General features: G+C 39.9%; 1 protein-coding gene across 2 annotated transcripts in view; it reads left to right on the forward strand.

The window, feature by feature from the left end:
• The window catches only part of uggt1 (UDP-glucose glycoprotein glucosyltransferase 1), a 171,472-nt gene that overhangs the window by 23,858 nt on the left and 120,789 nt on the right, over positions 1 to 26,825 (forward strand). For both annotated transcript variants that reach the window (XM_072255645.1, XM_072255646.1), the window contains exons 8-17: positions 386 to 464; positions 1,413 to 1,513; positions 4,360 to 4,459; positions 7,815 to 7,875; positions 9,006 to 9,097; positions 9,218 to 9,368; positions 9,813 to 9,932; positions 11,676 to 11,761; positions 13,670 to 13,805; positions 14,808 to 14,939. In XM_072255645.1, the coding sequence (XP_072111746.1) occupies positions 386 to 464; positions 1,413 to 1,513; positions 4,360 to 4,459; positions 7,815 to 7,875; positions 9,006 to 9,097; positions 9,218 to 9,368; positions 9,813 to 9,932; positions 11,676 to 11,761; positions 13,670 to 13,805; positions 14,808 to 14,939 (1,058 nt within the window). The remainder of the gene's footprint in view (positions 1 to 385; positions 465 to 1,412; positions 1,514 to 4,359; positions 4,460 to 7,814; positions 7,876 to 9,005; positions 9,098 to 9,217; positions 9,369 to 9,812; positions 9,933 to 11,675; positions 11,762 to 13,669; positions 13,806 to 14,807; positions 14,940 to 26,825) is intronic.

Raw genomic sequence — 26,825 nt, forward strand, 5'->3', positions numbered from 1 at the left:
GCATGACTTTCAACACACAAGGCTCCTCTTAATCTGACTCCTACTATCCAAATGCGAGTAGATGCTGCCTCTCAGAATTCACTCCAGTAACCTTCACACTGCAGATGTCAAGCTGACGAGCATGAGGTTTTCTGGCTTGTCCTTGCTATCCTCCTTAAATAACAAAATGACAATAGCCACCTTTCAGTCCTCAGGAACTTCACCAGTGTCTAATGATGAAGCAAACATCTCTATATGTGTCTGTGTACCTATTGTTTAAGTTTTGGATTAATTTATTTTGTGTGGTACACTTGCCTTGAGGAAAGTTTAGCTCTTCATTTTTGTCTGCAGCTTATCATTTAATTACTCCTGTTCTGAATGATTTGTTTCTGTTTTGGTTTTACAGGTTTTGAACTGAACACCACAGTAATAAATGAAAATGATCCTGTTGATGAAGTTCAAGGGTTTCTTTTCGGCAAGCTGAAGTAAGATTCTTCACAGGAAATCTGACTGCTGAGGGATGATTCTCTAAGATAAAGCAACTTGCAAGATATATACAAACATTTATTGGAACAAATGATCCTAGGACACTTTAAGGATATCAATTTAAGGATACACATTTACTATAAATTTAAATTTTAAAGCTATTGTGTGATATAATTCACCTTACTTCAGGATGATAAATTGAAGGAAATAGTGTGTAAGAGAATTATTTGCATTCCAAAGGTTAAGATGTGGTCAGAGCAAGTAAATACAATATGGGTACCAGTCAAGTGAAAACGAGATTACGAAATATTTCCCTAATATAGATATTAAAAACAGCTGTTGATTTGCTTTTCAAATGGGATTGGATCAATACCTAGTTATAATCATTTTGAAAGTGTAAAGCAGAGATTATTAATACCCTATGATTCAATCCTGCTTGATCCTTTGGAATACCATTTATAGAATTGAGTGAATCAGGTTCCACATGGAAATTGGCAATTATATTTTTGAAACTTCCTTGTGAATTTCTTTGAATTAACTATATTAAAAAATACAGAAAATACGGGAAATACTGAACAGGCTAGATTAATTATGTGGGAAGAGAAAGTGAATTAACATTTCAGGTCCAAGATCCTTTGTTAGAACTGGAAAGAAGACAAAGGTATTTCAATTATTTCCTCTTTTTTTATTTTAAAATTTGAGGATCTGCAGTTTTTTTTATTCTCTGGAGTTACTCTGGAGTTTTGCTATATATTTAATAGTAAAATGATAATTAAGTGTTGTGTAAGTTATTAAATCATAATTGTATGGAGAACAGATAAACGAAATGAGTTTCCAGCAAAATTTTCTTTGTTGTAGGCTGCTTGGGGTAGAATTACTTTGCATAGGATATAAGTAGGTTATAGGCAATTTTTTGTAATAATTGCAAATATGTTTTTTGTTGACAGACAGCTTTACCCCGAGATCAAAGAACAGCTTAAGGAACTGAGAAAGCACTTGATTGAAAGCACAAATGAGATGGCTCCTCTTAAAGTCTGGCAACTCCAAGGTATGATGAAAATGGATAATTGCCAAGTCTGGAGCTGTCATTAAGTTGGCAATCCTTGCATTATTTAAAAAAAATACAGAATGACTGTGACCCTTAATGCTGTGTGTAGTACTGTCATTGACCAAGAAGAAGGCTGTACCTTCTTGGTAATGAGCTTTGCTTTAATTTTATTATCTTCCGTTCATCCCTCTGATTCTGGATCAGTATTGGATAGAAGCATAAATAGCTAGGCAGCTTAGTCAGTTGGTCTACTGATAATATTTATTATTCTTCTCTAAATTGGTATTACAGTTTACAGTCTGATCTTATTTGCTTTAGAGCTACAAAAGGAGAAAACGTCAGTGCTGAATTTTGAACTGAAAAATTTGTTTTTTTTAAAATGGTCACCAAAATAATTGCCTTCTTCCACATCTTTACCACCCCTCACTCTCTGCTTTCTGCAGTGATTGTGCCCTCCATAATTCCCTTGTACATTTGTCCCTCCCCATTAATCTCCCGCCTGGTACTTATCCCTGCAAGCAGAAGAGGTGCTGCACCTGTGATGGTATTGGGATTGCTGACCACAAAGTTCTAAACTCAGATGAAGCCCTGCAGGATATAAATAGCCATGGATACTCTCACAAAAGGGAGATTATACTGTAACTACCGAATCTTCAAAGAGTAGTTTACTTCCCTGTTTATTCTTCATGATGAGTTTAGCTGCTAATACCCACTATTCAAGTGGTAGGGTCCTCTCTCTCTCCCAAGGCCAAGATATTTCCAGCTAACAAAGTAGTTTAAAACTGAGTTCATTTACTAACAGTGATACACACTTAAATCCACATAACCCTCTTAAAGCACATTTAAAACTCATGGAGGATTTCTATCTTAAACATTTTAAAATTGCAAACCATTTCTAAAACTCGAAGCATTTTTAAAGCACAAAATATTTCTCAAACATAAAGGATTAAGCACTTCCAAAGTACAGGTACACATCCTATAAACAAAACAGACATATCAAAGATGCAGACAAACAAGTTGCCTGTCACAGAAATCAAAGCTGGAGGAATGGATTCTAGTTCTTCCTTGTTCCTTGATGTTCATTCTTCCATTCTTAATTAGCCTGAACTGCTCTCTACATTTATCCCCTTTCCAGCCACATGGATGACTTCACAAGCATGTCATATTTCCTCAGGTATCCTTTAAACACAAATGGTTTGAAAGTATTTTCAAAGACATGGATCTTAGCTAGCTACCATTAATGCTGTAAAGCTGACTTTTGAATACATAAAACTCTTCCAACTATAAATGCATTAATTAATCAATTATGCTAAATGATATTATCCATCTGTTCTGCAAGCTACCTTGAACTAAGGAATTTAAGAGTCAGCTTGTCTGTTTGAAACAACCAAAGTTAAATAACCTTATACTCTACTCTTGAACAATAATAAAGCAGGTACAATGACTCTTTACAGACAGAGCATCTTCAAAATATAGAGCCTATTTGCAAAGCTGTTCTATAAAGAATGCCTTTTCTACTTAAAACTGCTTTCTCTTTGCATTTTGCAAAAACTAGAATATCTCAGTGGCCAAACATTTTGATTCCAATCCCTATTCCATAAGACCATAAGGTATAGGAGCAGAAGTAGGCCATTCAGCCCATCGAGTCTGCTATTCAATCAAGGGCTCATCCAATTCTTCCAGTCATTTCCACTCCCTGCCTTCTCCCCATACCCTTTGATACCCTGGCTAATCAAGAACCTATCTATCTCTGCTTAAATGCACCCAATGACCTGGCCTCTATTGGCGGTCGTGGCATCAAATCCACAGATTTACCACCCCCTTGAGCCTCAAGATGGCTGTGGCTCAAAAGAGGGGAGCCATGGAGTCATAAGTAGCTAGCCATTTGGACACAAGCTGGGGTCTGATCAGCCCCGGCTGGGTCACTTGGAGGAGGTTGTATGATGTTGAAAGACCCAAAACACCCAATGATTCCAGGAACATCACTGAAGATGTGTTCAGAAGCATCAATAGATGTATGTACACAGCCTGTCAGTAATTCCAATTCCAGTAGGTTGGTCCATGGCCTCATTTATGGCCACAATGAAGCCACTCTCAGGCTGGAGGAACAACACCTCACATTCTGTTTGGGTAGCCACCAGCCTGATGGCATGATTATCCATTTCTCCATCTTCTGGTAATTTTCCCCCCTCTCTCTTTCCTCTTCTTCAATTCTCCACTCTGGTCTCCCTCTTATCTCTTCTCCTTCTTCACCTATCACCTCCCTCGGTGCCCCTCCTCCTTCCCTTTCTCCCATGGTCCAATCTCCTCTCCTCTCAGATTCCTTCTTCTTCAGTCCTTTCCTTTTCCACTTATCACCCCATAACTTATTACTTCATACCCCCTCCCCCATCCACCTGGCTTCACCTGTCACCTTCTAGCTTGTACTCCTTGGCCTCCACCCACCATCTTATTCTGGCTTCTTCCCCCTTACTTTCTAATCCTGATGAAGAGTCTCAGCCAGAAATGTTAATTGCTTATTCATTTCCATAGATGCTGGTGACCTGCTGAGTTCTTCCAGTATTTTATGTGTGTTGCTCTGGATTTCCAGCATCTGCAGAATCTCTTGTGTTTCAAATAATTAATGTGATTGTATTTGACAATCCCTTCTAAATCTTGATGTGAAGAATAATACTTGTATTTTTTAGGGTTCATCCTTGTTTATTGAAGTGACTGCCATTCTTCAATTTGAAAAAGTGTTTGGAATCCTTTAGTAACCATAAATACCTCTTACTGATATGGTAACGAAATTCTGTTATCGAATGTAATGACTTGTTTTGAAGCAGTTATTTGTATTTTCTGAACAGACCTAAGCTTTCAAACTGCTGCTCGAATCCTGTCTGCACCAACAGATGATGCATTGATGGTTATGCGAGATTTGAGCCAAAATTTTCCAACTAAGGCCAGGTACCACGTTTTAATTTGTTTGTTGTTGTACGAGATATTGATATAAAACATTAATTCAATTACTGATGAAAGTATTGGAGTTTGAATGTATTGTGAAAATATCACTGAATCGCATAATTGTTTAGCTACAGAAACTGGCCCTTTGGCCCATCATATCTATGCTGACCTTTTTCTTCATCTACACTCATCACATTTGCCTCCATTAAGTACATATTCTTTTATGCCGTACTTATTCAAGACAGGATATCTTTAAATGTAGTGATTAAATTTGATTCCATCACCTCTCTGGCTTTACTTTCCAGATATCAATCACTTTCTGTGTAAAAACAAAATTCCCCTCAGATCTCCTCGAAAACTCCTTCCCATCTTAAACCTATGCCCCATAGTTTTTGATGCTCCTGTTATGGAAAAAGATTCTGAATATCTACCTATCTATGCCTCTTATATTTGTCATCCCTTGGTCTCCTTCGCTTCAGGGAAAACAAACCCAGTCTATCCAGTCTTTCACCATAATTAAAGTCCTCCAATCCAGGCAATGTTCTGTAGCTGAGTCACTTCCTTCCTTCTTTAGGTGTGGCATCCAGAACAGTGCACAAGATTCCAAGTGTGACCTAACCAACATAATCTCTCAACATCTGTTTCCTGTGCCCTCAATTATAAAGGCAAGCATGCCATACGTCTTCTTCTTCATTCTAACCACCTGTGTTACCTCTTTCAGTGAACTACAGACTTAAACTCCAAAGTCCCTCTGTTCATCAGCATTCCTTTGCACTCTACGATTCACTAGGTATGACTTTCCAAAATGCAACTCCTTGCATTTGTTGGGTTTAAGTTAAATCTGCCAATACTTTGCCCAGCTTTCCATCTAATTAATATTCAACTTTTGCTATCCACAGCACCACCAACTTCAGTTTCATCTGCAGGCTGACTAATTATATCGTGTATATTCACACCCAAGTTGTTAATGTATAATCCAAACTTTAAAGGTCACTACATTGATCCATGTATTACACCAGAGATCAAAATCAAGCATCCTTCCACTTTCGATCGCCAAGCCACTTTTGGGTTCCATGTGTCTTAATTTTCTAGAACACACAATTTTGCAGGACTGTGTCAAATACCTTATTAAAGTCGATGTGGATAATGATGCTGTTATCGGTCGTAGTTTCTTCCTCAAATTAGTGAGACAGGATTTCCCCCATACAAAGCCATGCTGAATATTCTGGATCAGCCCCTGCTATTCTGAATGTACACATCCTTTAGACTTTTCTCTAATAATTTTGCTACCATTGTATAGGGAGATCATCAGCCTATAGTTACTCGCCTTATCACTGCTGCTGTTAAATAAAGGAGCAACGTTTGTTATCCTCTAAATCTTTTTAGATTAGATTAGATTATGAGGACACGCAGTCCTCTTTTATTGTCATTTAGTAATGCATGCATTAGGAAATGATACAATATTCCTTTGGTGTGATATCACAAAACACAGGACAGACCAAGACTGAAAAAACTAACAAAACCACATAATTATAACATATAGTTACAACAGTGCAACAACACCATAGCTTGATGAAGAACAGGCCATGGCACAGTAAAAAAGTTCAAAGTCTCTCGAATTTCCCACATCGCACGCTGACGGGAGAAGGAAGAAAACTCCCTGCCATGCCTGACCACAGTCCGACTCTGAGTCGTCCGAAAACTTGAGCTCCGATCAGTCCTCCGACACCGAGTACCGAGCACCATTTCTAGCCGAACGATTCGACCTCAGTCTTGGTTGCCAGCAGCAGGCAAAGCCGAGGATTTTGGGGCCTTCCCTCCGGAAGATTCGCGGTCGCCCAGTAACAGCGGCAGTGAACCAGGCGTTTCAGAAATTTCTCCAGATGTTCCTCTTTGCTTTCACGTCTGTCTCCATCAAATCAGAATTGTCCACAACCTGTGTTTAACGGATATGATATCATTTTCACTGGAGAGCTGCGTGCACACGGCATACTGCTATCTTCTCCTCCCACCTTGAGGCAAGTGAAGATGGGACAAGTGATACGTACCATCATTTACACACTTACAGTAAGTGTAATCATACTTGATAGTTACACAGGGATATCTAAATTTTGCTGTCTACTTAAGAGGTATTGTAGAAAGCCATTCTGCTATACAGCTGACTAGTCAATTGAATAGAGCAAGAAGTTGTAAATCTGAATTTGAAACAGATAATAAGGTTTACTCATTGCGATGGATGTGATCATTCACTTATGCAAAGAAGATTGACTGCCAAGCAGCATCTCTGGCACTGAAAATTAACTTAAACATGGCGCCTCACTCCTTATGATTTTAAATACTGGTTACAGATCTGTTTGAAAAACTATAAACGCTTGTACTTTTTTTGTCTTTCTTTTCTCTCAGTGTAATTTCTCACCCTTTTACTCTTTTATTTCACTTTCCACAACGGGTTTGATAGTGTTGAATTTTTCAACTCGTACTGGTTTGTTAAGTCTGTCTGGTGTTTGTGAACTTGATTTGGGAGGTCTCAGGCTGTCATTGCCACAGTCTCTAAGGTTTGAGATCCCTGTCATGGGGCCTGTACAGATTTCATGACCAACTGACGACATCCTGCCATGTTAAACATTTTGAAAATTCTTTGTATAAAAATAAATGTTGATCATTTGACTCACAGTTCAGAATCTGGGCAATTATTTTCAGAATGTTTATTTATTCTTGAATTCCCTTATTCAGAGCACACGTTTAAACAGAAGGATCATTGAACCAAAATTGAATTTGTTTCTGTATAAGAATTCTTCCATTGCTCAGTTGTTGATATTCTTAACTTTAGATTTTGAGAAAGCCATTAAATGTTTTGAAAAATTGAAGATCACCTTTATTTATCACATGTATATTGAAACATCAAAGCAAAGTAAAATGCCTCATTTGTGTCAACAACTGACACAGTCTGAGGATGAGCAACCGGCAGCCCGCAACTGTTGTCAGAGTTGCAGCGCCGTGCCCAGAAGTTATTAACCCTAATCTGTAAGTCTTTGAAATCTGGGAGGAAACTGGAGCACCCAGAACAAACCCACACAGTCGTAGGGAGTATCTCCTCACAGACGGTGGCGTGAATGGAGCCCGGGTCACTGCCACTGTAAAGCATTGCGCTAACTGTAACGCCACCATGACGCACCACCTACTCCACCGTCCCAGTCTCTTTTCACATTTTGAGATTTACCAAAATTAAGAATAAGTAAGATTAAAAACAGAGAAAAATAATGGAGTTTATGTCTATGACAAAACCGATAGTTTGTTTCTGGAAAGTCACAGGTTTTTAAACTACAACATGATGTTTCCTCACTTTATTAATGTGCAGATCTATAACCAGGACTGTTGTGAACTCTGATATGAGGAAAGAAGTAGAAGAAAATCAACGGGTAAGTACATTTCAAAATTTTTTTATCTAAGTCAAAGCAATTGATATTGGAGATTGAAAATCTTGCTAGGCTGTGTGAAATTATGCATGGTCTTTTCACACTATACTGGCAGAGTCCAGGGTCGTCTTTGTTCTCACAAAGCACTTTCTATTGGCACATGGAGGGTATTGGGGCATATTGAAGAAACATCAGTCAATATCCCACAACATGATTTTATACACGGTTATGCTGTAGGCTGGTGGTGTAGTGGCATCAGCACTGGACTTCAAGGCAAATGGTCATGAGTTCAAACCCAGCCCGGTCCCAACCTGGGCAGCAGCAGTATCTGTGCAGAAGAAAGGCCTGGCAATCTACTTCTGTACCTTGCCACGAAAATCCTATGGACCCTATAGTCCATGAGGTCAGGAAGAGTTGGACTCGACTTAATGACTGAACAGCAACAATACTGTAGGAGCAAACCAAGTAGGAAGATCCCTATCGTTGTTTTACTCATAGGACCTACCCTACTTGGTGAGTTGCTTCCAGGCACACTGGCAATAAAAATAACTTCTGAATGAATTGATCCTGTCTTTTTCCTTGTGATTACTGATTGCTGACTCCTTTGTTCAGAGGCCACTTTCACTTCACTACTTGAAATGTGTGCATGATGCTTTGTTTTGTCTTCAGTGCAAATATTGGTTCCTTCAGGTCCAACTTTAACTGAGTGTTCAGATATTTAAGAATTTCTTGGCCTTAGGGTTTCAGAAAATATTCGAACTTAGTCGGTGGATATTCTAGAATGTTTGATGCTGTGTGTATCCATTGTATTTGTCCGAAATTTCTTGTATACTGACCTTCATTGCAGACCATCTGGTTTAAGATATTTAGGTGAGCTGATTATTGAAAATTTTTCAGTTGTATTTTCACATTCATGGAGTGAGTATAACCCTGAAATTAGACACTTGATATTATATTGTGTCATCTTCGTACCCTGCGTCAGATCTTGAGCCATAATGTTGACCATTCTCTTTCTCCACAGATGCTGCCTGATCCACTGAGTTCCTCCAGCAGTTTATTTTTCTGATCCAGATTACAGCATCTACAGTATCTTCTGTCTCAAAAGTTTTTAGTTATAATGCTTTATCTTTCAGTTTTTCAAAGAAACTCTGGGCCTGCATCCAGGTGACTCTGCACTTTTCATCAATGGTCTTAGTATTGATCTTGATGTGCAAGATGTCTTCAGGTATGGAGAGTTAGTTGATCTCGGTGTATGCAAATATATACAATTCCTCTTTGTAAAGTGAAGCAAGTAATCAGATATTTCCTGTGAAAATGAATAATCTTGTTTCTGCACATCTGTTAGTGTTCTGGACCTGTTGCGCAATGAAGCTCGACTTATGGAAGGCCTGCATGATCTAGGGATTCAGGGAAATGAGTTACATGAACTACTGAAATTGAACGTGCATCCATCAGATTCGGACTATGGTGTGGATATTCGAAATCCAGCCGTCTACGTAAGTTTGATTTCCCTGTACCCTTGTCGATTTCTAGTCAAGCTTTCTGATTCCAGTCATAGGTTCTCTGTTTAATAAATTTTGTAAGTTAGTACAGATCACTATTAAATAATGCATATTTGCTAAAGAGCCTTATTGAGAATCCTACAACTGTGAAGGACTATTAACCAGAATTATTTTCCATTTAACCTCTTTCTAATTCTCTGGAAATACCAACTTTCAGAACTAACATAGAGTATTAGAGCAGAATTGATGTCAGTGATTATAATCATTGTGGTACAAGTTACTTTGCTGTCAATTGTGTATTAATAAAAATATCAGCATTTTGTTAAATCAACAAAGAAATTAAAGGTATCAATAATAATCACTTTTGTTACTAATCAGATAAAATGTGAGCTGATGAATATTGTTTTATAGTTGATGTTAAAATTTTCTTTCAAATAGTGGATTAACAATCTGGAAGTGGATAGCAAATACAGAGCATGGCCTTCCAGTGTTCAGGAGTTATTGAGACCTACATTTCCTGGAGTTATCCGACAGATTCGGAAAAACTTCCACAACTTTGTAAGTAGAAAGCAAATGGTTTAATTTTGCTCTTTTAACATGCTTGTCAAAGATCCTAATTTCAAAATAAGTAGCGTGGTTGTTCAAAAACTGATATACATTCAGTGGCCACTTTATTACACCTGCTCATTATTGCAGATATCTAGTCCTATAGCAGCAACTGAATGCATAAAAGTATGCAGACAGGGTCAAGAGGTTCATTTATTGTTAAGAATGGGGAAGAAATGTGATTTGAGTTACTCTGACCACGGAATGATTGTTGGTGCCAGGCAGAGTATGTCAGAAACTGCTCATTTCCTGGGATCTTCACACAAAACAGTTCCAGAATTTACAGAGAATGACGTGAAAAACAAAAAAAAATCCAGTGAGTTGCAGTTCCTTGTTAATGAGAGAGGTCAGAGGAGAATGGCCAGACTCGTTCAAGCTGACAGGATGACAACAGTACTCAAATAACCATGCATTACAACAGTGGTGTGCAGAAGAGCTATCTCTGAACGCACGTGTTGAACCTTGAAGTGGATGGGCTACAGCAGCAGAAGACCCCAATCATATACATTCAGTGCCACATTTATTAGTTTTAGTAGGTACCTAATAAAGTGGCCACTTTATGTATGCTAAGGTTGATTTTTAGACTTATTGATGAAATTTGAATTGAGAGGTATGACTGACATTCACACTGATTAATGGAATAACATTAGACATTTCACAGGTGGATTTCTTGCCATGCGTAACTTAGAAGTATGGGCTTGGTCAAAATTGTTGATTTGTGACACTTAATGTATTTCAAGTTGATGTTTTAGTTACTGCATCAAATGTTCTTTTGGTTTCTCTTTGGGCGGGGGTACTTTCAAGTGTCAAAAGTGGTCAGAGTGTTGTTAGTCTATTGCCAAATGTCAGAGACGAGAGGAAATCTATAGATGCTGTAAGTCAAAGCAACACACACAAAATGCTAGAGGAACTCAGAAGGCCAGGCAGCATCTATGGAAAAGGGTAAACAGTTGACATTTTGGACCAAAATATCAATTGTCTACTCTTTCTGCAGATGCTGCCTGGCCTGCTGAGTTCCTCTAGCATTTTGTGGGTACTGCCAAATGTCAGAGGTTTAGTTTGCCCATAATTTGTTTTCTTGGGATCTTTCATAATCATCAGGAAGAAGAGATTGTGATTCCTGCTTCCTGGGCCTATCAAAAACAGGAACTATTGTAAAATTAGGTATGTTTGCTGGGACTATTGCAGACTTATTAAATAATGTCCATTCCATAACACTCCTCTTTAAAAGATAGCCTGTATTTTATGACTGGATCTTATTATTACCCAAGGAGAACATTTTAATCAAAGTTATTTCTAAGCTTGTTTTAATAGTATTTGGATAAGTAGAATATATTATTTGCTCAATGAGATACACTTTTGAAGTTTCTTCTGTGCAAAAGTATTGTACTGTCAACCTTCATCTAAGCATTTGTCTGAGCTATATTCAGATTGTTTCTTTGTCATTTATACAATAATTTAAACAATTTGTTTAATGAAAGTTAAATGAAAGAATTAGTTAAACGAAAAAAATTCCCACTCAGGATCAATAAAATACTTATTATTATTATCATCATCATCATCAGAAATTTGGCATTTGTAGTGTATAGTGCTGAGATTCCAGTTCCATCTATGAAGAGTTTGTAGCTTTAAGGAATGAAACTGTCTGCTTTGGTGCTGACCACTCACACTATTTCTGATCATTGTTGAATTTAGGTTCTTATTATTGACCCGATGGATGAGAGCACTGCGGAGTTGCTGACAACTGCTGAAATGTTTTATATTAATGACATCCCTCTCAGGTGCGTTTTGCATGTGAAAATCCAATGGGCTTGAAGTGGCAATGTTGTGAGTTTGGTTATTCTCTATTCAGTGTATTCAGAGCTTTTAAAGCATATTATTTCAAAAATTTAAGCTGTTTAAATTGGATCATGTTCTCTCATTCTTTGATATTCGTAACTTTTCGGTTTCAATTACTGTCCATGATACCATATTTTGTTTATTTGATTAGTTAAGATTTTATCACCTCTGTGACGTTATTGCCCTTTAAACAAATGTCATTGGTTAAGGCACACAGATGAGAAGAAATTGTTTACAAATAAGTAAAGATAAATCTCCACTTTCACAAATTACTGCATTTTTTGCTCAGATCAAATAAATGTTTTATTTCTGTGAAAGCATCTACAGACCAGTCAGTTTATTTTGAACAATGGCATTGTATTAAATAAGAAAACAATATTGAAATTAAGCAAATATCAAGTAGTAAGCCTTTTTTATTGTTAGTGAACAAGACAAAGTTGAGTGAGAGGATAAGATGATTTAAGAAAACAAATTATAAATGTATTATATTAACCAAAGGACACAGTCGAAGAAGGAGTTCTGATACTGACACGAGATTTTATCACTGCTGTGGGCTATTTTACATTAAGTTGTGGAAGAGTACTTGTAATATTGATTTCTGATAAATTAATTTTCATGTATGTAAAAAAATCTGAAGAATTTTCAGTTTGTGAAATTTTATTTAGCAATTCAATTACATATTCCTGAGAGTTTAGCAGACAGTAGAAACACACAGTATAGCCTACAGGAAAGCCATTTGTCTCATAGAACCTATATTGCCTCTTGACAGAACTATCCAATTTAATTTCAATCCTTTGTCATTTCCTTCTAGATCTTTAATATTTTTGTTGAGAATTTTACCATCATATCTTGTTTCATATTTCCAAGTACTGATAAATGTTCTTCCCTGTCACACTCCTAAAATTTCCATAAAAGCATTTCAGCGTACCGTTCCTCTCTTGTGCCTTATCATGCTGCAGTTTGCTTTGCTTGGTTACTTCGTTTAGTTTAGTTTTTATATTTGATACCATCTTTTCACTCTGCATGCCCTCCCCCTGCTAAAGTAGTGTAAATCCTTCCCAACAACATGAGCAATCCTACCTGCAAGAACATTGGTCCCTGATTGTACTGTATAGGTTCCTTCTGCCCCAGAAGCAGTCCCACTTTTCCAATACCAGGTATTTCAATCCCTTTAGTTTTGCATTAGTTATTTCTGTTCATTCATGTGCCAAAAGTGAATCACTTCACTCCACTGCCCCAGATTTAATCTGTATAGTTGTCCATTTTGTCATTTGGTTGTGTGATCCTGTGGCTTTTGCTATCTTTTATGTAAAATCTGTTTCTAACTTTTATGTTTTCTAAGTGTACTCCTATTTTTGCTACACTAATGTTACCACTGCAGTCTGAAAATCAGCTCCCCTTTCTGATCAACCTTTAACCAATTTGGTGTTCATGCTTCCTTTCTTCTTTAACTCCTATGAATTAAAACTCGGCTAACATTTTTATATGGTGCTAACCACATTTGCCACCCTTCATTATCTCATCAAAAACTTTGTCACATTAGTTAAATATTCCTGAGTTTAATAAATCCCTGTTGGTATTCATTTATTTATGTACCTCCACTTTGGAGACAATAATTAGTTTTTGCCCTTTTACTATCTTCTCACTGATAACATTAGATCGATTGGCTATATTTTTAATCACATTTTCCTTTTTAAATAGAGTGCAATTTTTGAGTCATGTAATTTCAGCTTCATTTTATATAAACATGTGGATATTCAAGAATAAAGACAAAAATAGACTAATTTTTTTTGTCATAAATAACTTAAGTATAAGTGGCTAATGATATGTGAATGATTTGTTTTATACAGAATTGGCTTGGTCTTTGTGGTTGATGATTCAGATGAGGCTGATGGCTTAAAAGATCCTGGTGTCGCACTTCTCCGGACTTTTAACTTTGTAGCAGATGAACTGGATAACATGAATGCCTTTCAGACAATCATTTCGGTATGATTAATGTATTAGATGGATTAAGAACTTGGAAATGACTATGTTCACAGTCCAGAATTATTTTGTTCTTCATCTTTAACACAATTCCATCAACCTTACCTAGCAACTTTTTATGCTATGAGAAACCTGAGAAAATCTGTAGATACTGGAAAATCGAAAGCAACTCACACAAGTTGCTGGAGCAACTCAGCAGGCCAGGCAACATCAGGAGTCCAGATGAAGGGTGTCGGCTCGAAAGATCTTTTCCATAGATGCTGCCTGGCTTGCTGAGTCCCTCCAGCATCTGGTATGTGTTGCTTTTTTATACTGTCATGTTGGCATCTGAGGCCAGGAGCATAATGACATTGAGTCATATTATTATCTTTGAGCCTGCCATTTTGTGTCAACCACGTGATGCTGACCCATCGTGCTCTACTCACTTTTTATCTTTAAATCTTACCTACTCCAGTAAAATATTCTATTTTATAAGAGCTTTCTTGGTACATTTCAGAATATTTTAGTATTTAGTTAGCATATGGCTAAATTTTGTTCCCATTTATTATTAACAATATTAAATCTTCACAAAATACAAAAGTATACTCAGCTAATTGGACTAATGATTTCTTATTTTTTCTCATCCGTGTTCAAAATAATCCCATTCTTAGGAAATAAATTTTCTAGATTATTACACTAATAGAGATTTAATGTTAGACTAGTCTACAATCAAAAGTCTAATTCCCGTTGTTTTCTATGAAATGCCTTGGCTAATTTCAACTGCAGTTTCTATTGTCAGATTTATACTAAGGAATTTTATTTTCAGAAAGTATGGAAAAAAACTCAGAGTTTTTCTTCTTATCTATGTACAGCAGCCACCGTTTTAAGTAGCTCAAGTGGGTTTGATGAAGCCTTTCGTGGGACAAATTATAATGGGCTGAGTTGCAATTGGGATTAGAGTGGAACAACATAAGTTCGTAACTTAATCTTCCATGTATTTATGCATTGAGTTTCCTTCTTATTCAGATTTACAACAAGGTGATGCCTGGTGAGAAATTGGCAATGGAGCATATCATCAGTACCTTGGAAAAGGACTTTTCCAGTGTAGAAGTGACCAGTATCCTGGGAGCAGATTCAGCGTATGACAGAAATAGAAAGGTGAGACAAATTAATTCTTGGAGATAGGTTTTGGTTTTAAGTGGCCATTGGGATGAACCAAATAAAAGGCAGCCTTTCAGAATAAAGATATTGACTTAGCTATGCAAATAAATTGAAGCTGTTTGATGCTTAAATTGTGAAGATTGCGTGTTTTATTATCCCTTCTCTAGAGATTGTTCATGTACAGTAGTGACATTTTACGTATATTACTTAAAGTTTTCCAAACCAATACAAAGAAGAGTCGTGAGATAATCTGTGCTTTAAATCCTAATAAATACATTATCATTTCATTTTTTTGGATGGGAGATTGTTGAATGCTAAATCTTTTAAATTAAAGGGACATATAAAAAAAGTGAAGTATCATGGAAGGATTTTATTTAGAAGATGTATTTTCCATTATTTCTGGAAGCTGCCAAATAATTGAAAAATTGTAAACTGAATGAACTTTTGGCCAGAAACAGATTATTATTTGTTGCCATTGGAATGAAAGCTTGGGAGAATTTCATGGTTGTATGGAAACTCAATGAAATGTTTGGAGTGATCTCGTCCATTGCTAACTTGAGCAGTAACTGTATAGTGAAATCACCACCCCTCCAGAAACAGGATGTTTGGCAAGCACCAAAGATTAAAAACTTCTTTTTTTTAAAATTCCTTGAGCCAAATCATTATGCTATGGTGTTGCGTATACATCAATTTAAACCTTACTCCTGATACCAATACAGAAGTCTAGCATGCTTTCAGAAAAGACAAACTTGATATGTGTGACCATTTTATTCTTTCTTACTTCTCTTCTAATATTTGTATATCTGGGTGCTTGTAATTCTACTGTGACACTGTAATTTCCTTTGGGATCAATAAAGTATCTGTCTATTTGGTGTATCAATTGCGTAGGTCATGCTTCTTAAGGAATTGGACAGCTGGGTGGGACTTCATTTTTGGGTCTGGGGTTTAAAGTTCTGTAGTCTGTTATAGATTTTAAAAGTTAGATTTGAGTTTAAAAGGTATAATTGATCAAAAGCAGGGGTCCCCCAACCTTTTGTATGCCATGGACCCATACCATTGACTGAGGGGTCTGTGGACCCTAGGTTAAGAACACCTGATATAAATTGTTACAACATGTTGCTTCATTAAAGTAACTTTTGTCAAAGCACTGAATGATCAAAATCATCAGGCCATAATAAAGTGAAAAATTCCAATTACGTTCTGAGACATTATGAAGACAATCACTTTGAAGATAATATGTAGATTATTATTAAATCTCAGGATTATTTTATATCCATTTAAATTTGATTTTGGTTTAAATTTAAATCTTCTTAAGTTAAATAATTTAATATCCTAAAAAATCTTTCGAAGAATAGATTAGAAAATCTCTTCCATCTTGTGGGGGAAATTCAGAACGCCAATGTAGTGTTAAAAAAAAAATGAGCTGGGCTGTTCGGAAGTGTAAATTAGAAGTTTTGTTTTCCACACAATAGTATAAACCTGGAGCACATTTGTTCTAAAGGCTCTGGATTCTGGTTATGCTGTAAATTCTAAATTGGAGAAAGATTTCCAAGAATAAGGGTATTTTGGATCAGGACAAGAAGAGCGGCGTGGGAGCTGAATTCTGAAGGAAGGCAGTTTTTTAAAAAAAACTTCTTTGAGTGCAAGAAGGACGAGACTGTGCAGGCGCGTGACGTAGACAGGACAGCGTGGAGAGTTTAAAAAGGAAGGGTACTTCCAACTGTTGTCTTTTGGATCGGGACAAGAAGAGTGGCATGGGAGCTGATTGGAGGCGTGAGCCTCCAAACAGCTGCAGTGATGTGGACTACAAATTACAACAAGAAATAGAAAAGGCTTGTCAGAAGGGCAGTGTTATGATAATTCTGGGGGATTTTAACATGTGAGTGGATTGGGAAAATCAGGTTGGCACTGGATCTCAAGAGAGAGAATTTGTAGAATGTCTGCGAGTTGGCTTTTTAGAACAGCTTGTTGTTGAGCCCACTAGGGGATCGGCTGTACTGGATTGGGTATTGTGTAATGAACCTGAGGTGATTAGAGAGATTGAGTTGAAGGAACCCTTAGGAGGCAGTGATCATAATGTGATTGAGTTCACTGTGAAATTTGAAAAAGAGAAGCTGAAATCCGATGTGTCGGTATTTCAGTGGAGTAAAGGAAATTACAGTGGCATGAGAGAGGAACTGGCCAAAGTTGACTGGAAAGAGACACTGGCGGGAAGGACGGCAGAACAGCAGTGGCTGGAGTTTATGCGAGAGGTGAGGAAGGTGCACGGCAGGTATATTCCAAGAAAGAAGAAATTTTTGAATGGAAAAAGGATGCAACCGTGGCTGACAAGAGAAGTCAAAGCCAAAGTTAAAGCAAAGGAGAGGGCATACAAGGAAGCAAAAATTAGTGGATAGAGGATTAGGAAGTTTTTAAAAGCTTACAAAAGGAAACTAAGAAGGTCATTAAGAGGGAAAAATGAACTATGAAAGGAAGGTAGCAAATAATATCAAAGAGGATACTAAAAAGCTTTTTGAAGTATATAAAGAGTAAAAGACAGGTGAGAGTAGTTATAGGATCGATAGAAAATGATGCTGGAGAAATTGTAATGGGAGATGAGATGACAGAGGAACTGAACGAGTACTTTGCATCATTCTTCACTGAGGAAGACATCAGCAGTATACCAGACACTCAAGGGTGGCAGGGGAGAGAAGTGTGCGCAGTCACAATTACGACAGAGAAAGTACTCAGGAAGCTGAATAGTCTAAGGGTAGATAAATCTCCCAGGCCAGATGGAATGCACCATCGTGTTCTGAAGGAAGTAGCTGTGGAGATTGCGGAGGCATTAGCGATGATCTTTCAAAAAGCGATAGATTATGGCATGGTTCCGGAGGACTGGAAGATTGCAAATGTCACTCCGCTATTTAAGAAGGGGGCAAGGAAGCAAAAAGGAAATTATAGACCTGTTAGCTTGACATCGGTGGTTGGGAAGTTGTTGTAGTCGATTGTCAAGGATGAGGTTACGGAGTACCTGGAGGCATATGACAAGATAGGCAGAACTCAGCATGGTTTCCTTAAAGGAAAATCCTGCCTGACAAACCTATTGCGATTATTTGAGGAAATTACAAGTAGGCTGGACAAGGGAGATGCAGTGGATGTTGTATATTTGGATTTTCAGAAGGCCTTTGACAAGGTGCCACACATGAGGCTGCTTAACAAGATAAGAGCCCATGGAATTACGGGAAAGTTACATACGTGGATAGGGTGTTGGCTGATTGACGGGAAACAGAGAGTGGGAATAAAGAGATCCTATTCTGGTTGGCTGCCAATTACCAGTGGTGTTCCACAGGCATCCATGTTGGGGCCACTTCTTTTTATGTTGTACTTCAACGATTTGGATTATGGAATAGATGGCTTTGTGGCTAAGTTTGCTGATGATACAAAGATAGGTGGAGGGGCCAGTAGTGCTGAGGAAACAGAGAGTCTGCAGAGAGACTTGGATAGATTGGAAGAATGGGCAAAGAAGTGGCAAATGAAATACAATGTTGGAAAGTGTATGGTCATGCACTTTGGCAGAAGAAATAAATGGGCAGACTATTATTTAAATGAGGAGAGAATTAAAAGTTCTGAGATGCAACGGGACTTGGGAGTCCTCGTGCAGGATACCCTTAAGGTTAACCTCCAGGTTGAGTTGGTGGTGAAGAAGGCGAATGCAATGTTGGCATTCATTTCTAGAGGAATAGAGTATAGGAGCACGGATGTGATGTTGAGGCTCTATAAGCTGCTGGTAAGACCTCACTTGGAGTACTGTGGGCAATTTTGGGCTCCTTATTTAAGAAAGGATGTGCTGACGTTGGAGAGGGTACAGAGACGATTCACTAGAATGATTCCGGGAATGAGAGGGTTAACATATAAGGAATGTTTGTCCGCTCTTGGACTGTATTCCTTGGAGTTTAAAAGAATGAGGGGGGACCTCATAGAAACATTTTGAATGTTGAAATGCATGGACAGAGTGGATGTGGCAAAGTTGTTTCCCAGGGTGGGGGAGTCCAGTACGAGAGGGCATGACTTAAGGATTGAAGGGCGCCCATTCAGAACAGAGATGCGAAGAAATTTTTTTAGCCAGAGGGTGGTGAATCTATGGAATTTGTTGCCACGGCGGCAGTGGAGGCCAAGTCATTGGGTGTATTTAAGGCAGAGATTGATAGGTATCTGAGTAGCCAGGGCATCAAGGGTTATGGTGAGAAGGCGGGGGAGTGGGACTAAATGGGAGAATGGATCAGCTCATGGTGGGGTGGCGGAGCAGACTCGATGGGCCGAATGGCCTACTTCTGCTCCTTTGTCTTATAGTCTTATGGAAAGTACTGATCAGCTAAAATCTAATGGAGGGATTGAACAAGACTGACAAGTCTTCCAGTATCTGTATTCTGTGAGTTTTGTTTTACCTTGAGACAAGCATATTCAAAAATCATAACCTCTAGTTTTTGTATGTACTATGGAATTTATTCTAAGTATATGACACAGAATAAATTACAATTATTATCTGCACCTTTCTAAGCACTTACATAAGTGCTTTGAAATTGCATAAATTATTTAACAAGTAACGTCAAGTATTTTATTTGGAAATTAAATGCAGTCACAAAAATTGAATGAAGATTGAATATTACAAGAGCCTTGTGTTGCATCTATGCTTTCTCATATCAAATGAATGATTTATATTCAGATTAATATTCCTGTTACCTATTACCTTCTGTTTCAGGTGCAGCCTAGATTATACAAAAGTGTGGTCTTTCTTGTTTATTAACTCAGTCCTGAAGAGATTGGTTCTTTATAATATAAATTAAAATATAATGGGCACTCTCCAAAACTAAGCTAGATGTCCTGGCAGGGAGGTTTGCTAAGGCGACTGAGGAGAGCTTAAACTAGAATTGTTGGGGGGTGGGAACTGAACTGAAGAGACTGGGGAAGAGGCGGTTGGCTCACAAATAGAGAAAGCTTGGAGACAGTGTGTGAGGGAGGATAAGCAGGTGATAGAGAAGGGACGCGCTTGGATGGACAGTTTGAGATGTGTCTATTTTAATGCAAGGAGTATTGTGAACAAAGCAGATGAGCTTAGAGTGTGGATGAGTACTTGGAGCTATGACGTGGTGGCCATTACAGAGAGTTGGATGGCTCAGGGACAGGAATGGTTACTTCAAGTGTCGGGTTTTAGATGTTTCAGAAAGGACAGGGAGGGAGGCAAAAGAGGTGGGGGCGTGGCACAGTTGATCAGAGATAGTGTCACGGCTGCAGAAAAGGTGGACGTCATGGACGTCTACGGAGTCTCTGTGGGTGGAGGTTAGGAACAGGAAAGGGTCAATAACTTTACTGGGTGTTTTTTATAGGCCGCCCAATAGTAACAGGGATATCGAAGAGCAGATAGGGAGACAGATCCTGGAAAGGTGTAATAATAACAGAGTTGTCATGATGGGAGATTTCAATTTCCCAAATATAAATTGACATCTCCCGAGAGCAAGGGGTTTAGATGGGGTGGAGTTTGTTAGGTGTGTTCAGGAAGGTTTCTTGTCACAGTATGTACAAACATTTAGATAAGCCTACAAGAGGAGAGACTGTACTTGATTTGGTATTGGGAAATGAACCTGGTCAGGTGTCAGATCTCTCAGTGGGAGAGCATTTTGGAGATAGTGATCATAATTCTCTCTCCTTTGCAATAGCATTGGAGAGAGATAGGAACGGACAAGTTAGAAAAGCGTCTAACTGGAGTAAGAGGAATTATGAGGCTATCAGGCAGGAAATTGGAAGCTTAAATTGGGAACAGATGTTCTCAGGGAAAAGTACGGAAGAAATGTGGCAAATGTTCAGGGAATATTTGTGTGAAGTTCTGCATAGGTATGTTCCAATGAGACAGGGAAGTTATGGTAGGGTACAGGAACCGTGGTGCACAAAGGCTGTAATAAATCTAGTCAAGAAGAAAAGAAAAGCTTACAAAAGGTTCAGAGAGCTGAGTAATGTTAGAGGTCTAGAAGATTATAAGGCTAACAGGAAGGAGCTTAAGAATGAAATTAGGAGAGTCAGAAGGGGCCATGAGAAGGCCTTGGCGGGCAGGATTAAGGAAAACCCCAAGGCATTTTACAAGTATGTGAAGAGCAAGAGGATAAAATGCGAAAGAATAGGACCTATCAAGTGTGACAGTGGGAAAGTGTGTATGGAACCAGAGAAAATAGCAGAGGTACTTAATAAATACTTTACCTCAGTATTCACTATAGAAAAGGATCTTAATAGAACATAGAACAGTACAGCACATTACAGGCCCTTCGGCCCACAATGTTGTGCCGACCCTCAAACCCTGCCTCCCATATAACCCCCCCCACCTTAAATTCCTCCATATACCTGTCTAGTAGTCTCTTAAACTTCACTAGTGTATCTGCCTCCACCACTGACTCAGACAGTGCATTCCACGCACCAACCACTCTCTGAGTAAAAAAACCTTCCTCTAATATCCCCCTTGAACTTCCCACCCCTTACCTTAAAGCCATGTCCTCTTGTATTGAGTAGTGGTGCCCTGAGGAAGAGGCACTGGCTACCCACTCAATTTATTCCTCTTATTACCTTGTACACCTCTATCATGTCTCCTGTCACCCTCCTTCTCTCCAAAGAGTAAAGCCCTAGCTCCCTTAATCTCCGATCATAATGCACACTCTCTAAACCAGGCAGCATCCTGGTAAATCTCCTCTGTACCCTTTCCAATGCTTGCACATCCTTCCTATAGTGATGTGACCAGAACTGGACACAGTACTCCAAGTGTGGCCTAACAAGAGTTTTATAGAGCTGCATCATTACATCGCGACTCTTAAACTCTATCCCTCGACTTATGAAAGCTAACACCCCATAAGCTTTCTTAACTACCCTATCTACCTGTGAGGCAACCTTCAGGGATCTGTGAACATGTACCCCCAGATCCCTCTGCTCCTCCACACTACCAAGTACCCTGCCATTTACTTTGTACTCTGCCTTGGAGTTTGTCCTTCCAAAGTATACCACCTCACACTTCTCCGGGTTGAATTCCATCTGCCACTTCTCAGCCCACTTCTGCATCCTATCAATGTCACTCTGCAATCTTCGACAATCCTCTACACTATCTACAACACCACCAACCTTTGTGTCGTCTGCAAACTTGCCAACCCACCCTCTACCCCCACATCCAGGTCGTTAATAAAAATCATGAAAAGTAGAGGTCCCAGAACAGATCCTTGTGGGACACCACAAGTCACAATCCTCCAATCCGAATGTACTCCCTCCACCACGACCCTCTGCCTTCTGCAGGCAAGCCAATTCTGAATCCACCTGGCCAAACTTCCCTGGATCCCATGCCTTCTGACTTTCTGAATAAGCCTACCGTGTGGAACCTTGTCAAGTGCCTTACTAAAATCCATATAGATCACATCCACTGCACTACCCTCATCTATATGCCTGGTCACCTCCTCAAAGAACTCTTATCAGGCTTGTTAGACATGATCTGCCCTTCACAAAGCCATACTGACTGTCCCTGATCAGACCAGGATTCTCTAAATGCCCATAGATCCTATCTTTAAGAATCTTTTCCAACAGCTTTCCCACCACAGACGTGAGGCTCACTGGTCTATAATTACCCGGACTATCCCTACTACCTTTTTTGAACAAGGGGACAACATTCGCCTCCTTCCAATCCTCCAGTACCATTCCTGTGGACAACGAGGACATAAAGATCCTAGCCAGAGGCTCAGCAATCTCTTCCCTTGCCTCACGAAGCAGCCTGGGGAATATTCCGTCAGGCCCTGGAGACTTATCCATCCTAATTTATTTTAACAACTCCATCACCTCCTCTCCCTTAATATCAACATGCTTCAGAACATCAACCTCACTTTTATTGTCCTCACCATCATCAAGTTCCCTCTCATTGGTGAATACCGAAGAGAAGTATTCATTGAGGACCTCGCTCACTTCCACAGCCTCCAGGCACATCTTCCCACCTTTATCTCTAATCAGTCCTACCTTCACTCCTGTCATCCTTTTTTTCTTCATATATTTGAAGAATGCCTTGGGGTTTTCCTTTACCCTACTTGCCAAGGCCTTCTCAAGCCCCTTTCTTGCTCTTCTCAGCCCCTTCTTAAGCTCCTTTCTTGCTTCCCTATATTCCTCAATAGACCCATCTGATCCTTGCTTCCTAAACCTCATGTATGCTGCTTTCTTCCACCCGATTAGATTTTCCACCTCACTTGTCACCCATGGTTCCTTCACCCTACCATTCTTTATCTTCCTCACCGTGACAAATTTATCTCTAACATCCCGCAAGAGATCTCAAAGCATCGACCACATGTCCATAGTACATTTCCCTGCAAAAACATCATCCCAATTCACACCTGCAAGTTCTAGCCTTATAGCCTCATAGTTTGCCCTTCCCCAATTAAAAATTTTCCTGTCCTGTCTGATTCTATCCTTTTCCATGATAATGCTAAAGGTCTGGGAGCGGTGGTCACGGTCCCCCAGATGCTCACCCACAGAGAGATCAGTGACCTGACCCGGTTCATTACCTAGTACTAGATCTAGTATGGCATTCCCCCTAGTCGGCCTGTCCACATACTGTGACAAGAATCCGTCCTGGACATACTTAACAAACTCTGCCCCATCTAAACTCTTGGAACTAATCAGGTGCCAATCAATATTAGGGAAGTTAAAGTCACCCATGATAACAACCCTGTTATTTCTGCACCTTTCCAAAATCTGCCTCCCAATTTGCTCCTCTGTATCTCTGCTGCTACCAGGGGGCCTATAGAATACCCCCCAATAGAGTAACTGCTCCCTTCCTCTTCCTAACTTCCACCCATACTGACTCAAAAGAGGATCTTGCTACATTACCCACTCTTTCTGTAGCTGTAATAGTATCCCTGACCAGTAATGCCACCCCTCGTCCCCTTTCCCCCCCTCTATCTCTTTTAAACCACTGAAATCCAGGAATATTGAGAATCCATTCTGGCCCTGGTGCCAGCCAAGTCTCTGTAATGGCCACTACATCATAATTCCATGTATGTATCCAAGCTCTCAGTCCATCACCTTTGTTCCTGATGCATCTTGCATTGAGGTACACACACCTCAACCCTTCTACCTTACTACTTTTACACCGTTTATTCTGCTTCTCTTTCCTCAAAGTCTCTCTATATGTTAGATCTGGCTTTACTCCATGCACTTCTTTCACTGCTCCATCGCTCTGGGTCCCATCCCCCTTGCAAATTAGTTTAAACCCTCTGGAACCATGCTAGCAAACCAACCTGCAAGGATATTGCTCCCCCTGGAGTTCAGGTGCAACTCATCCAATCTGTACAGGTCCCACCTTCCCCAGAAGAGATCCCAATGATCCAAAAATCTAAAACCCTGCTCCCTGCACCAACTCCTCAGCCACGCATTCAACTGCCATCTCCTCCAATTCTTACCATCACTGTCACGTAGCACTGGCAGCAATCCTGAGAACGCCACCCTTGAGGTCCTGTTCTTCAGTCTTCTGCCTAGTTCCCAAAACTCAACCTTCAGGACCTCATCCCTCTTCCTGCCTATGTTGTTGGTGCCAACATGTATCACGATTTCTGGTTGCTTTCCCTCTCGTACCAGGGTGTCGTGCACCCTTTCAGAGACATCCTGGACCCTGGCACCAGGGAGGCAACAAACCATGCAGGTTTCCTTCTCACGACCACAAAATCTCCTGTCTGCTCCCCTGACTATAGAGTCTCCAATGTCAACAGCTCTCCTCTTCTCCGTCCCACCCTTCTGCACCACCGGGTCAGACTCAGTGCCGGAGGCCCTGCCACCGTGGCTCACACCTGGTCGGTCGTCCCCACCAACAGTATCCAGGACGGTAAACTTATTATTCAGGGGAATGGCTACAGGGGTGCTCTGCACTACCTGTCTGCTCACCTTCGCTTTCCCCCCTCTGACTGTCACCCAACGACCTGCTTCCGACAGCGTAGGTGTAACTACCTCCCTGTAGCTCTCATCTATGACTGCCTCATTCTCCCTTATGAGTCGAAGGTCATCCAGCTGCTGCTCCAGATTCCTTACACGGTCTTCCAGATCGCCCAGTCATATGCACTTCTGGCAGATGTGACTCTGCGGGAGAGGGGTGTTCCCCCAAGACTACCACATCTCACATGAGAGGCATATCACCATCTCAGGAGGCATTGTAAAGACGAACTGCGAGCAAGCTTGTCCTCCGCCTCCTCTTGTTGAAGTCTCTTGAGTCAAAGCCTCAAAGCTCCACTCCTTCACTGGCCCACTCACTCACTGGCCGCTTTCCAATCTTGGTAATTGTATGGTGATTGTAGTGATTACTTGCAGCAGACTGAAAAGCTTGAACATGTAGATATTAAGAAAGAGGATGCGCTGGAGATTTTGGAAAGCATCAAGTTGGATGAGTCACTGGGACCAGATGAGATGTACCCCAGGCTACTGTGGGAGGTGAGGGAGGAGATTGCTGTGCCTCTGGCAATGATCTTTGCATCATCAGTGGGGACGGGAGAGGTTCTGGAGGATTGGAGGTTTGCGGATGTTGTTCCTTTATTCAAGAAAGGGATTAGAGATAGCCCAGGAAGTTATAGGCCAGTGAGTCTTACTTCAGTGGTTGGTAAGTTGATGGAGAAGATCCTGAGAGGCAGGATTTATGAACATTTGGAGAGGTATAATATGATTAGGAATAGTCAGCATGGCTTTGTCAAGGGCAGGTCTGATTGAATTTTTTGAGGATGTGACTAAACACATTGATGCAGTAGATGTAATGCATATGGATTTCATCAAGGCATTTGATAAGGTACTCCATGTAAGACTTATTGAGAAAGTAAGGAGGCATGGGATCCAAGGGGACATTGCTTTGTGGATCCAGAACTGGCTTGCCCACAGAAGGCAAAGTGTGGTTGTAGATGGGTCATATTCTGCATGGAGGTCGGTGACCAGTGGTGTGCCTCAGGGATCTGTTCTGGGACCCTTACTCTTTGTGATTTTTATAATTGACCTGGATGAAGAAGTGGAGGGATGGGTTAGTAAATTTGCTGATGACACAAAGTTTGGAGGTGTTGTGGATAGTGTGGAGGGCTGTCAGAGGTTACAGCGGGACATTGATAGGATGCAAAACTGGGCTGGGAAGTGGCAGATGGAGTTGAACTCAGATAAGTGTGAAGTTGTTCATTTTGGTAGGTCAAATATGATGGCAGAGTATTGTATTAATGGTAAGACTCTTGGCAGTGTGGAGGATCAGAGGGATCTTGGCATCCGAGTCCATAGGACGCTCAAAGGAGTTGTGCAGGTTGACTCATATGGCAACCTTTTCTGCAATATGTAGATGTAAACCTGTCCGCTATACTAATAAGGGCTTTTGTGTAGGATGTGGTGGTGATGTCTATACTTTGATACAAGTGTTCTGATAATTGATATCTGTGAGGGGAGGAAATGTAAATGTATCTGGAAATTGAGAGTTTTGTTATGCTGAGCAAAAGAAAATAAAAAAAAATTTTAAAAAAGGCATACAGAGTATTGGCCTTCATTAATCGTGGAATTGAATTTAGGAGCTGAGAGGTAATGTTGCAGCTATATAGGACCCTGGTCAGACCTCACTTGGAGTATGTGTTCAGTTCTGGTCGCCTCACTACAGGAAGAATGCGGAAGCCATAGAAAGGGTGCGGAAGCCATAGAAAGGGTGCAGAGGAGATTTGCAAGGATGTTGCCTGGATTGGGGAGCATGCCTTATGAAAACAGGTTGAGTGAACTCGGCCTTTTCTCCTTGGCGCGACGGAGGATGAGAGGTGTCCTGATAGTGGTGTACAAGATGATGAGAGGCATTGATTGTGTGGATAGTCGGAGGCTTTTTTCCAGGGCTGACATGGT

Source organism: Mobula birostris, chromosome 4 (genome assembly GCF_030028105.1).
Source record: "Mobula birostris isolate sMobBir1 chromosome 4, sMobBir1.hap1, whole genome shotgun sequence".
Classification (NCBI taxonomy): Eukaryota; Metazoa; Chordata; class Chondrichthyes; order Myliobatiformes; family Myliobatidae; genus Mobula; species Mobula birostris.